Source organism: Diadema antillarum, unplaced genomic scaffold (genome assembly GCF_040938485.1).
Source record: "Diadema antillarum isolate AM-2024a unplaced genomic scaffold, OU_Dant_1.0 seq00000725_RagTag, whole genome shotgun sequence".
NCBI lineage: Eukaryota > Metazoa > Echinodermata > Echinoidea > Diadematoida > Diadematidae > Diadema > Diadema antillarum.
Genome location: NW_027271628.1, coordinates 913,108 through 927,041, shown reverse-complemented (window position 1 = coordinate 927,041; position 13,934 = coordinate 913,108). Strand labels below are relative to the sequence as shown.

General features: G+C 36.8%; 1 protein-coding gene across 1 annotated transcript in view; it reads left to right on the top strand.

Annotated features, from left to right (window-relative positions):
• LOC139738157 (scavenger receptor cysteine-rich domain-containing protein DMBT1-like) overlaps positions 1-3,120 on the top strand; it is an 88,154-nt gene extending 85,034 nt beyond the window's left edge. Inside the window, exon 22 of the mRNA XM_071648819.1 lies at positions 1,144-3,120. Coding sequence (XP_071504920.1) covers positions 1,144-1,451 — 308 coding nt within the window. The 3' untranslated portion in view covers positions 1,452-3,120. The remainder of the gene's footprint in view (positions 1-1,143) is intronic.
• Positions 3,121-13,934: the final 10,814 nt, after the last annotated feature.

Genomic DNA, 13,934 nt, shown 5'->3' with positions numbered 1-13,934 from the left:
TATCTTTGCAATTGAATTCATGCTTTGTAGTGTGATGAATTTGTCTTTTGTTCTAATATGTTGTATCATTAGAAAGCATTTACGTATGAATAACAACTTGTTCATGTTTATATAATACATTAACATTTAGCCAAAAATTCTATGCTTTTTTTTCTGATTGTACTTCCACCTACTTTTGTGATTTTTCAGCTGGGCTGTCACATGGGACAACCTAGTTTGTTTGCAAATAAAATACGAAAACAACATAAAGGAAAATGTACTATAGTAAGCAATAGGAACCAGGAAAGTCACTCAGATGAAAAATAATTTCTGAAAAGATCAAATCAAAACAAACTTACTAGGAAGTTATTGGGCTGATTTCACTTCTTTCTGGTTGCTTTTGGCACAGTCTCTACTACCTTCTTCTTTGCCTTGTGGGACCGGAAATTCCTTAGATTTACCTGTTCTTCATCACTAGACGAAAGGCGTGCCTGTGATGGGGATATTTGCATGGGGGCCTCGCCTCCCTTCTTGCTTATTTTGCGTTTCATTGGCATGACGCTCGCGGAAAGTGTCGACATTTTCGTGTCTGGATCACAAAATTTCCGCATCGGTTCCGGACACTTGCATATTTAGATCCGCATCGGCTCCGCGCTGTCCTAAACCATTCCTGGTGTCTTCCGCTTTCATTCGGGAAGCTTCCCCACACCGCGGGATTCTTTCCGGAGCGTGTGCGGAAGGAGCGGAAGGTTTCCGGACAGGCGGGACATCGTCAGGACATCGTCAGGACAAGTCGCCGAAGGTGTCAGGAAGTTCATTTCCGCGTCCAAATTTTGGTCTCGATCAAAATTTGGACGCGGAAATTTTTCTCTCTCCCGAAGGCGCGGAAACGCCCGGACATGTTTAGGACAGTCAGCGGACACGTTCAGGAACGTGCGGACAGGTTCCCGAAGGAGTGCGGAATACCAAATTTGCATTCCGGGGCTTGTCCGCATCTTGTCCGCGCCCTAGTGGACGCCTGGTCTTATGCGCGTCCTACTCTATGCGGATCTTAATGATATTAAACTGTTGGTTGACTTTTTATTCGGCTTGTATTGCCAGCGTGCTACAATCAAGTGCGCTTTTCAATTGAAATGATATCATATTTTTATAAATTGCACGCAGTACCTGAACCAGTGGATCCCATGACAGGAGAGCTGATTGCAATTATCGTCATTGCATCGGTGGCGGCGCTGTGCTTTATCATTGGCATCATCATGTGCTTGTGCTCCATGAAGAAGAAACCACAGAGGACAACCACAGCCCCACAAATTCACGACAGCCGCCAAACCATGCCAACGGGGCATACCAACCCCGTGGCATTACCACAGAATGGCGTCATGTATTACGACCCAAATAATACCCAAGTGAATTATGAAGATTCTCCACCTTCTTACCCCGACGTCATGGCGGGCTTACCCACTTCAAAGTAGCAAAACGTGGATATCCGCGAGTCCACTGGAACCGCACTCATCACGAAGAAAGAATAGGACAGCAGCAAATCTACTACTTAACAGTACTTATGCGAGTACAGTGTTAAAGGGACTGTACAGTTCTGGTTGAGGTGGGGATTCATGTTTTGAACATTCCTAAGTGAGATAATGAGAAACCTCTTATGAAATATAAAAGAGCATGTAATTTTAAGAAGGATTCAACGTTTATTTGATGAAAATTGGTTTTCAAATGGCTGATATATATATAAAAAAGTGATTATAATAGGAGGCGACAGGCCACACCTTCTATCAGGATCTCTTTGTTTCACCTTGTTTTTGGATATCTCAGCCATTTTAAAACCGATTGTCATCAAATAAACTTTTGATACCCCTTAGGTTGCATGCTCTTTGACATCTCGATCATAGAGTAGTTTCTGACTATCTCGCAAAACGTTAAAAGCTCAATCATCACTTTCACCAGAACTGTACACACCCTTTAATCTTTGAATATAAGGGAGGATCAATGTATGGTAGTTAAGGAAGATTCTACAGGCTGTGTACAAGTTATAGTCTAATTATCTATGTAATGATAAATATCACAAGGAATTGTTTTAAAGGTTCTAAATTCATCACAGTGAATGCAGAGCAGCTGTTGAGTAAAAAAAAAGCATGCAATATTGTCAAAGCCACCAATCAGCGCAATTCTGAAATTTCATCAAATCTGACTAGTCTGCCTCCATAATATTTGAGAAACTAGACAGCACAAAAGTCTTGCATCTTAATTTTCAGTGATGAATGCTATTGAAACTGATACATATTTGCAGGGAAATAAACCTGGAAGAATGTAATGTTGCTTCAGAATGAGGGATGTACAATTAAAAAAGTGAAAACACCCTGTCGCTCACAATAACTCTCGTCAATTTTAAATAATGTATAGATGTCACAAATTCAAAAGACATTTTTCTTAATAGACTAAAAATGACAAAATACAGGTTAAAATCACACTCTGCGACTGAAACCTGCATAGTATTGTACCATTATGAAGTCATAACTGTGCACAACGGATCGTACAAAGAAGGTGTTTTTCTTTCAGCTGAGTCAATTTATGTTTAATTATAACACAAATGCACTTCCCAGCATCTTTAATGCAATGTTTCCACGAAATCAATCTTTTCATAATTATCCCACCAGGCGATCTAATGAGTTTCATTTACCCCTCCTGAGAACTTTATTGGCTCAAAATACATTTATATACACCGGCCCTAGATTCTGGAATTCTTTAAGCTATGATATAAAAAATTATCTATCCTTGAATTCGTTTAAGCGTAAGTTGAAACCTTTTTTTTTTTTTTGGTTAAATTCTTACTAAGATATATACTATTCATTAGCTAGCTGGTCTCTACAACCTAAGGGTTCATCGTCAATCATTGAATTCATCATTGTGTAATTTTTACATCATCTTACTTGTACAAACTTTGGTTAGCTGCTCGAGCTCTGAAGCACCTCAATTCCCTCTCCCGATCCCGATGTTCAGCGTGTGGGCTTTTCCTTTCTTTTCCTCTTTCTTCTTTCTTTCCTTTCTTTCCATTATCCTGTTGTGCTTTATTACTTTCAATGGTATACCCTTCTGTCAAGTCATGTAATGTCGTTGTGTTTCTCCTGTCTTGTTCTGTCCTGTCTTTGTAAACAAATATGTTCACAAGAATCCTTTGAGTGGTTCACAATTTACAAGCATGCTTTTTTGTGGACCTCTCAATTCTTTTTTTTTTCCTCGAAACATGACTTTGTATTTTCGATTTCGATTCGATTTCGATTTATTTTCATATTTCTCGATGAAAAAATACATCAAATATAACAAAATTAAATGAAGTACATGATATCAAGCTGGAGATATACATAAAATATTGCAAATATATAAAACATATAGTGGTCGATCTATGACGTTTTGAATCTGTGAATGGATGCTAAAGAAATATGAAGGAACCTACTTAAAAGCGAGCTTGTTGAGCGTAGGTCCCAGTTAAAATCGAGTTAAAGATTAAGATGGGGAGCACGGGTACAACATTGACCAAAACATAGAGAATAAAAAAGTACATTTATACAGTTATACAGCAAATTCTTCTCTAATACAGATTTGGGGTCGGATAAGCCACATGCTGTAGGCGGATGAACCATTGTCGTTCTGGCGATAATAACAATATGACTCAATATATGATAACAATAATACGGTTAAAAAATATTAAAGATTTATACATTGCGTGTATTAAGGAGGGAACACATGCACCTGCAAATCCCCCCCCCCCCCCAGAAAAAAAGAAGACATTCAACAACCAGTTACAGTGCAGAAGGAATTAAAATACCAGCTGTTACCTCGCCCCAAATGTCTTAGAGAAGGAAGAAAATGCAATAGGTCATAGACACAGTGACAGAATTTGAGGGCACAAATAGCTAGTTTTAACATAACAACAACCCTGGAGTACGGTACAGCGGGATAGTCCTGTGCATCACAAAACAGATTTCAGTGAGCTGAATTAATGTAATTATTCAATGAATACTGTCTTAATTTGCATTTAAAGGATGATAGTGATAAACAACCTGTGAGTTCAGAGGGGAGATCGTTCCAGTATTTCGGTCCCGCATACATAATTGTTTTCATCGCGAAAATTGTTCGAGTACGTGGAAGGTGATAAGCGTCCCGTTGGCGGGTGGGATAATTGTGAACTGAGTAGTTTCTTTTGAACATGTGAAGAAAAACATCAGGAAGATCATTCGTGGAGTATTTATACATGAAAATACCTAGGTTGTAATCAAACAAGTCAGGCAATTTCAAAATTTTATTCTTGTGAAAAAAATCATTTGTATGAGATAGATATCCAGCGTTATTGATAATTCTGAGGGCGCGTTTTTGGAGGAGGAAAAGCGAATCAAGCAAAAATCTGGACGAATTACCCCATGCAAGAATTCCATAGTTGAGGTAAGGGGAAATCATTGTTGAGTATATAATTTGTAATATATGTATGGGGAAAAAATATTTCAGCTTATTCAAAATTCCTATGTTTCTGGACAAAATTTTACTTAAAAAGTTAATATGGGTTTTCCAGGATAGATCACTATCAATGTAAAGTCCTAGAAACTTAATACTATCTACCTGGTTTAAATTGATACCATTGATCTTAACATAATCAGAAACAGATTGCAGAGAATTGCTGAACAGCATGTAATGAGTCTTTCAATATTTAGTGACAACTTATTTGCGTGGATCCAGGACTGAACAAGTTTCAGTTCATTGTTTAACATATGTATAAGCGTGTTAGAGTTACGATGTGAAAGAAATAAATTTGTGTCATCAGCAAAGCATATGAAAGAAAGAATCTGAGACGAATATTGGAGGTCGTTTATGTACAAAATAAATAATAATGGGCCAAGTAGGGAACCCTGGGGGACACCACAAGAAGTTGTTTTCAAGAGAGACTCATGACCGTTTAAATAAACATATTGCTTTCTATTAGTAAGGTAGTCTTTAAACCAATCTAGAGCTGTCCCACGAATGCCGTAATGGCTTAACTTATAAAGCAAAATATCATGGTCTATAGTATCGAACGCTTTTGAGAAGTCGAGAAAAACACCGATGGTATGGGAAGCTTCATCTAAAGCATGGGCTACTTTATCAATGAAAGCTAGCAAAGCGTGGGTTGTGCTATGCTGTTTTCTGAATCCAAACTGAAAATTTGAAAGAATATTGCAATTGATAAGGAATCTAAGGGTTCGTTTGTGAACAAGTTTCTCCAAAATTTTTGAAATTGAAATTAAAAGAGATATTGGACGGTAATTGCTAACCGATTCTTTAGCACCCTTTTTGAATATTGGAACAACTCTAGCAATTTTCATCTTTTCAGGAACTTTTTCAGTTAACAAAGATTGATTGAAAATATAAGTAAGGGGAGTAATTATTTCAGTTATTATATTTTTTAAAAGAAAAACTGAAATTCCGTCATCACCTGTACTTTTCTTGTTATTTAGTTTGCGAACAATTTCTTTGATTTCTTCCTCGATAATAGGAACAAAAAACAAAGTGTGTGCATTCCTTTCCCTTAAAAACGAATGAAAAGGTGTCCCGGAGCGAGGTATTTTCTTGGCAAGATCTGGCCCAAGATTAACGAAGAAGTCATTGAATACATCTGCCATCTCCCCTGGATTGTCTATCACGCGACCCTCTTTTAGAATACGATTTGGGGAATTCGCCTCAGTGCTGGATTTTAAAGCTGTGTTGATCACCTTCCACGTACTCTTTATGTCAGTTTTGCATCTATCGAACTGTCGGTAAAAATACTGTTGCTTAGCTAAGCGTAACGTAGAGGTCAGCGTATTTCGATAACAAACATAACGAGATTTAGTTGAAGAATTTGGGGATTTACGGTATCTACAATATAATCTGTTTTTCTTATTAATAGACCTAAGAAGAGATTTCGTGATCCAAGGCTGTTTTGGTATCTTTTTATAATTAAATTTAGATCGGTTACACAAGGGTATATAATTATCACAAGTTTCTATCAAAATTTTCATAAAAACCTCAAAGGATGAGTTTACATTTCCTGCGTTGTAGACAGGGGACCAGTCAACGGACCCAAATCCCTCCCTGAGCCTATCTAGATTGCGTTCAGACGTGTCACGAGTACAATGGTTAGATGTTGGAGTTTTTCTGGTTGTGAACTGAGGTACAAGGGCATAAATCGGGAAGTGATCAGAAATGTCAGAAACTACGATACCAGATGTGACGTCAAGAGATAAATTATTAACAAAAATATTATCGATGAGAGTTGAAGTGACATAGGAAATTCCAGTAGGTTTTCTTATAAAAGAGATAAAGGATTTGGACAACATAAGGTTGAGAAAGTCTTGACAAACTGCAGTATCATTATAATTAAGGAGATTTATATTAAAGTCTCCCATAATAATGCATGTCTTGTTGTCAAAATATTTATCAGAGAGGAGATCATGAAGCAACCCAATAAACTCAGTAGGGTTAGAATGCGGGGGTCTATAAATTTACCCCAGGATAATGTTACCTTTGTTTGGAGTTATAACCTCTATAAAAATACACTCTATACATTCTGAGGTGATGCTGTATTCGTGTAACAATTGACAATTTAGAGTTTGTGAAACATAAAAACCTACTCCACCACCTCTTTTGCCAGTCCTGTTATTGGTAAATAATTTGAAACGATTGATGGAGTATTGAGAAGCAGGTGACGTTTCCTTGAACCAAGTTTCACTGAGGCCAATGATCATATGACTAAATTGTAACTCATTAACAAATAAAAGAAATTGGTCAAAATTTTTATTCAAACTTCTAATGTTGATATGCGAAACAAAAAGATCTTTAGGGTTAGAATGAGACAAGGTAACTATGTCATTTTCCAAAAGATAGTTAGAAAATACATTTTGCAGTGAAACATCATTGAAATCAAAATCCAGATTTAATTCCGGGGTTTCTGCATTTAAAGATGTGATAAAATCGGTGCTGTCGCCTTCTTCACAATCAGAACACGTTAAGGGGGAATTTAGTACAGCTGACTGATGATCACATACTTCATTGTTCATAACAGGAAGTACATTTGCATTAATTTGTTCAGCCATATTTGGTGACAAACAAACACAAGTTACATAATGGGTTGTTTACCAGGAATGCATATTCGTAGATTCGCTTTCCATCTGTCACTTTGAGAAAATTTTCAAAAACAACATTCCAATAGTAAGTAATGACAGAAGTACAGGCGCTTACGTGGGATAATATATGAAGAGGTGGTAATGACAGGTGTGCATTGCACATTGTGAAACTACGCACTAAGAACAGGTATACAATTTCAAGAGATGGGCATGGGCAATAAATAATGGAATATTTTAAGAAGGAACCAAATAACAAGGAACCGCTATAGACAGTGACAAAGTGAGGTCCTTGACATTCGTTGTATCTACGCGTGAGTTGATCGAGTATAAACGTTACGTAACAAGTAGCTGGAACAGCAGGTTCATGGATTTTTCTAGACGTTGCATGAGTGACTAAGGATATGAAGCTAGTCTTACAAACAGTGTAAAGTTGAAGAATTCCAAATGCCAGACAATACCAGAAGGTGTTACCGAATAGCTTACAAATCAAGATTACTTGCATTTTGTTGCTTACATTTACAGACATGTGGCTTTTTTGTAATAGCGAGCAGGAACAGATGAGACACAAAGTAAGACGGTAGTCATTGGTTGGTATACAGGAAATGCATTGAGAAGTAAAAATTGATCGAAACATATTCAGGAAGGAAAATATATCCAAAATAAGGGAGAAAAATAGGATTTGCTCTGACTTCGAGCATGGTAAAACACATAAGAAAGCAATCCAAAACAGACTCCAAATAGACATGTTATGGACGGACTCCCGGAGTATCAACGGTCACACACCCTACCTCCCCCCCCCCCCATTCCCTCTCCCCAACCCAGTCAGATAGCTGAGACTAAGTTTTGTCCAGTTTGTAACTTGACTGAGTTAAAGTAAAATACTACCAATTTGTGTTACAAAACCTTGAAAGAAGCTGATTTAGTCTCATATCAAAACAAGAGACATAGCAGGGTATCAGAGTCTGTGTGAGTGAAAAATACTCGTAATTTAAAGGCGTATAAGCAGTCGTGATAGGTTTCATGATACCAGAGTGGCAGCCGAGTATGACACGTGCGATATGGCATTAAGTCATTAAGTGAAGATATTTACCATATATCTTCAAAGCAATATATCGGTACAAATACATATGTGTATTTACAGAAGATTATATTATACTTAAGGGGAACACAAGAAGGATTCTGATCTCAAACATCAAGATTCATGTTCACCACAGTAAGCTTAAAATAGGACTACTTGGTAGCAAAATAGACGAAAGATAAAAGGCAGGTTTAGTGTATGACGATTTCATGAATCCTGTAAAGGCAGCCAAGTATAACATGTACGGCATGAGCCAAGGCTATGAAATAACAACACAACAATTCTGTTTAGTTAACATTGGTGGTGTTCTAGTTTTTACAAAAAAAAAAGTCTTCAAGATAATGCAAACACGATATGTTTTACTGATCAAGATTGCATTTTACCAAGATATACTTAGAAGACTAGTTGACATATTTGGACGAAGGGTAAGGGGAAAGAAAACGAATTCGAGTGGGTTAACACAAGCAGTGTAGAAGCTCAATCCTGAAACAGATTCCAGCTCGTGGCGCCTTTCTCTTTCCAGTGAAGTAACACATTTGGACCTACCAACGATATTTTCGTGGACACATGCTTCTCTTTTCGGAGATTGTACGCAGCTTTCGCGAGGACACTCCTTCTAGCTTTCAAGGCTGGGGGAAGGTCTGTACGGACGGTGTGCATTTTGCCGGTATGCATGTATAATTTTTTATTTTGTTTACCATTATCTATCATGTAAAGTCAAATACATGCCTATGTTATATCTTCTGATTCATTTTGTGTTATGTTTGCTGAAAAAAGAAAGAATGAAATAAATGAAATGAAATGAAATGAAAAAAAAAATGAAAGGTATCGAATCGGTTGCCTACGTTACGTAGGGTAATGAATGTTACAAGATATCCCTCATTTTGAAGCAACAATACATTCTTCCAAGTATTATGAAAATAAATGTCATATTGTTACGGAAGTTAACTTGGCCTAACGAACCATCATAACCACCAACAATATCCAGACTCTCAAACAAAGTGTTTGGTCGATCTCGGTAATCTTGTCGAACTCTTTATTTACATGTTCCTCCGCGGAACAATAAAATGCCCAAATATGATAGTACAATACACATGTATACCACCAAAAATACCCAGACTCTCAAACAAGGTGTTTGGTCGATCTCGGTCATCTTGTCGAACTCTTTATTTACATATTCCTCCGCGGAACAATGAAGTGCCCAGAAATGATAGTACAATACACATGTATCTATAACAATATATCTAACTATAAAAGAGCATTATTTTTCTTGTGTTTCTTTGGCTTCTTTCAAGAAGTCAGCACTTAGAAATAAAGTAAAGCCCCATCCACTCTTCTGAAAAAACCTCAAACCGGGGTAACGTATGTTACACGTTTTTATATTAAAGTGATCATTGAATAATTTTGTAATTAGATACGTGGCAGAAAAATGTAGTTTATCAATCTTGATATAATTGGTTGTAGTGTCTATGACTGCTGTGAAATGGGAAATCGTTTAAATCAAACAAAATATTTGTCCTTTTGTTCCATCAATATTAATTGTAAAACATGTTAGAGAAGGTTTAGTAATGGAAGGTGAAAAACGGCATTAAAAAGCACGACAAAACGATCTTTCTTTCCTATTTGCGTTGAATAATCATAAGCGTTCATATAAACATAGTTTTAAGAAGGATTCTAATTTTCATTAGCATTACCCTGACAGGATTTGTTTGTTTGTTTGTTTGTTTTCTAGGGACATTTTTTTTTGTCCACCTATATCCCCAACTTAGGGGGCCATGATACATTGTACCAGTTTTATATCCCTATGGATATGCTTTGAAATTTACTAGCACATGCCACAGAATATACGAGATGCAAGAATTAGGTTTATCAATCTTTAATGTCCTCGAAATGAAGGAAGAAGGGTCAGCGACGCCAAAATTTAAGTATTGCGCCGATTTAGTGGGTTTGACCAATTAAAACGCAGCATGTACATACGTGTACATTCCGCAATAGACGTTGCCTAAAGACAAAGGGTGTGTGTTATAACAGAATAAATTTTACGAGAAATGGTAGGTTGTTTTGCCTTAGTTTATCTGATTTTCCTGTACTATACTTATGCTCAAATTGCTATATTCTGCAAATATGGATGTAATAAACTACATGAATACATAACGTACCTGCAAAATCTATTTTCGTTTAGGACAGATATTTGTACTGTATGTCTGAGGATGATGTGAAACTGATTATGATGTGCAATCTTGTGTGCAATGTTATATGATTCAGTGATTATAAGATCTATCACATTACGTTTTGTTGTCTTTCAATACTTTTATAACAGGCCCGTATAACTGTATAAAAAAAGAATATCCGCAACGACAAAAGACCCCCTGTCGATTCACTCCCTAAGATAAGTGACCTTTTTTCAATATCATCCCCCCGTTCCCTCGAAATATCCTAGTTACCGGCTTCCTTGATATAATTATGATACTGTATGAGCATACCTGCAGGTTAATGTATGCCGTCATATTCTTATACATTCAGTGCGTGTTATAGATACGGATTTATAGAGACTAGTAAGATCAATACGTATACATTCGTATTTACGTAAAATTACGCATTCACCTTTTTCTTTACTTATTGTTGAAGCTTGGACCAATACTAAGCAATATACGGCTATGAAAAGCTAACGCATTATTTTTTTCTTTGACTTTTAATACTGATGGAAAGAATTCGGCAATGAATAAACCAATGACACCAAGTTTGTGTATTAACGGAATTTATCAGCTGGGTTAATGATAAGTCATTCACTTTACAGACCATGGTGTTAGAGTTACAAAATGAAATATGACATGATAATGTTACAGTAATAGTTTAATGTAAAATAACATTTCGGATAAACAAAATAGTCTTGTATGTGTGTATGATTTATATCTGATTTGAAAGTAAGTCGGAGATGATCTGGAAGTCACTTGTTGCCTCGTTCATACTATCTGTTCTTCCGACAACGAAATAGAAATCTCCGAAGAGCGGAGAAACCTATTAAAACTCAAATGGGGGGAAATATTAAAGGATAAAGTGAAAGTATGAATAAAGTCGACAGGAAGAGAAGCATTTAATAATCACCACTTTTGAACTGCAGCGGTCAGATAAACACATGACAGTCATCTTAAAGACCTATGTATTACTTTGCCTGAATTATCATACTCGTAATAATATTTGTGTGAAGAGTCCATTACGCTTGTAACCGCACAGCTTAGAACTAGGTCTTTGTAACGAAACCACTGTTCATAAAATAAATCATATCACATCAAAACTTATAAGCATTTTGGCGAGAGGAGAGAAGCATATCTTTAATATCCTAAAATCAGTTGTGGAAAAAAAAAAGCCTCAGTTTGTTCATTCTCACAGTTAACTATGTCATTAAATCGATGAAGAGAGAGAGAGAGAGAGAGAGAGAAAGATAGACAAATACAGAGTGTGAGAGAAATGAAGATAACATTGACAATCAATATTTTGTTTGAGCAAATGTCACGCGATGAAGATTATCAAGAAAATCATTTTTCATCTATTCACTATTTTTCTGGAGTACAATAAAAAGACACTCAAAATTACATAATCATATATACAAGTAAATTTAGTAAAAAGCAAGAATAGTTGAACTGATGGTGAGAACCCGGGAGAAGCAGTGCTTTAATATAGTTCAAACATTGTGTTAAACTATAACTAAACTTTGCCATTCTATCAAGGAAATATCTCAATTGTCTGTTTCCCCGCACTGGACTAAGCGTGTGTGGGAGTGCTGTGTGGGTGCGCCTCAGTGTGTGTGTGGCTGTGTGTGTGTGTGTGTGTGTGTGTGTGTGTGTGTGTGTGTGTGTGTGTGTGTGTGTGGTGTGTTTGTGTATCTGCGTGTGTCTGTGTACGAGTGGGGGTGTATGGCTTAGTCATGGAATCGAAATTCGGCTCCAGTGGATGTTGTATTCTATGATGACGAATACTACTACACTACATTTATCTTTAAAAAATCCATTGGAGAAAATGATTTTGGTGTATTGAAGGTAATGATTTAAACAAAACAAAACAACAACAACAACAACAACAACAACAAAAAGGTTTCCCGAGTTAATGGCATGTTTTTGTTTTTATGGGTAACAATAATCTATTTTAATACACGACGCTGGTTATGAGTTACTCATTTGCTAGAGAATGGAAGATACGGCACACTTCAGGTTAGGTATGTGGACTTTGGAAGAGGACTGTGATAAAATGCGTACCCTTCCCATCCACACAGGATCAAGCTTTGATAGCCCGAAATGCCAGAGAAAAGCGATAATATTTCTTCATACACATATCACGTCAAGCTGTACGCAAATTGTATGCGTTATGATATATATGAATTCCCGCTCTAAAGGAGGCAGTAGTTTATTTCACTCATCTAACATTGAGGTACGAGGTAAAGAACAGACACTGGATTGACAAGACACGATGCCGAAATCTGTCAAAGCATGCTTTCTGGCTCTTCTTTGCGGAATGACATTTGCAGATGTTGGTAAGAGCTCTTGTGAATCGAATCTCTCATCGAATCTATGTAACCCGTATGTGATTAGAGTAGACACGGAAAAATACAAAGACCCACAAAAATAAAAGTAGAAAAGCAATATCAATAGTGGGTGTATTGCTGTCTGAACAATTGAGCTATAGGTGTGCAGCACAAATTGATTGCTCATCATGAGGAGATCATACGACGGCTGTGCATTTTTAACAGGTAGCTGAAAAAATGATTTATAAGCGTATATCTGTATTAGTTAACTCTGTTGCTTTTTGCAAAGGGATCAGCAATTCAAGTACCACCTTCGATTAACTTTAAATTAAAAAAAAAAAGAAATCCCACTTAGTCTGCCCTATATTGAGGTAATACAAGCGTTACTGACTTTGAGAAGAATTTAAAAAAAGAAGGCCTTAATACTAAATGTTGATTTATGAAAGTCTAGTTCTCGGCAAGTTTATTTGGATGTGTTTGGACAGTATCCAAATGACAAGGATAATGCATCGTTTGTAAACAGAAAACCTCTCTCACAAATCCACCACCAAAATTTCTCCTTGAAGAAGTAAGAATGAAGGAAGGAAAATACCCAAACATTTCGGTGTATTCGTGATTTGTGAGCCATTTCGCAATTAAGACCATGCACATTTTTGATGCAGGATACTACATTTAGAAGCACCCATCAGGCCCTACTTTAAGATTCACTTAACTTTGAAAGAGGAGGCTCCAAATTGAAAACAATTTCTGATAGTTTGACTGGCACTGCTAACCTGTTCAAAGTTTGGGCTTTGAGAATTCTGGGACGTATAGAACTGATTACAGTTCGTTATTTAAACGGTTAATCCGAATATGAAATAAGATTTTCTGATACTGAAAGTTCGATATTCTGAAGGTTTGTTGCTGCGAACCTTTATGTTACTTTTTTATTTCTCATTGCGTCTTTTTTAACGAACCCTGAGAATTACTAGCGATATTTCATTTTCGGATCAACGACACTTCGGAAAACGCGCATCATCCCACGGAAGTTTCGACACAAAGTGTATGATGATTCGGTGCTTTCCTGTCACGAAGTGAAGAATTAACAAAGTTACGACTGCTTCTTCTTTTCTCCATTTATTATCGTCATACTAGGTGGCATGAAAATCGCGAACACTCTAGTCTATCTGGTTGCATTCTTTCTTAAATGTCATGTACAGGTGCTCAAGAAACAGGCGCA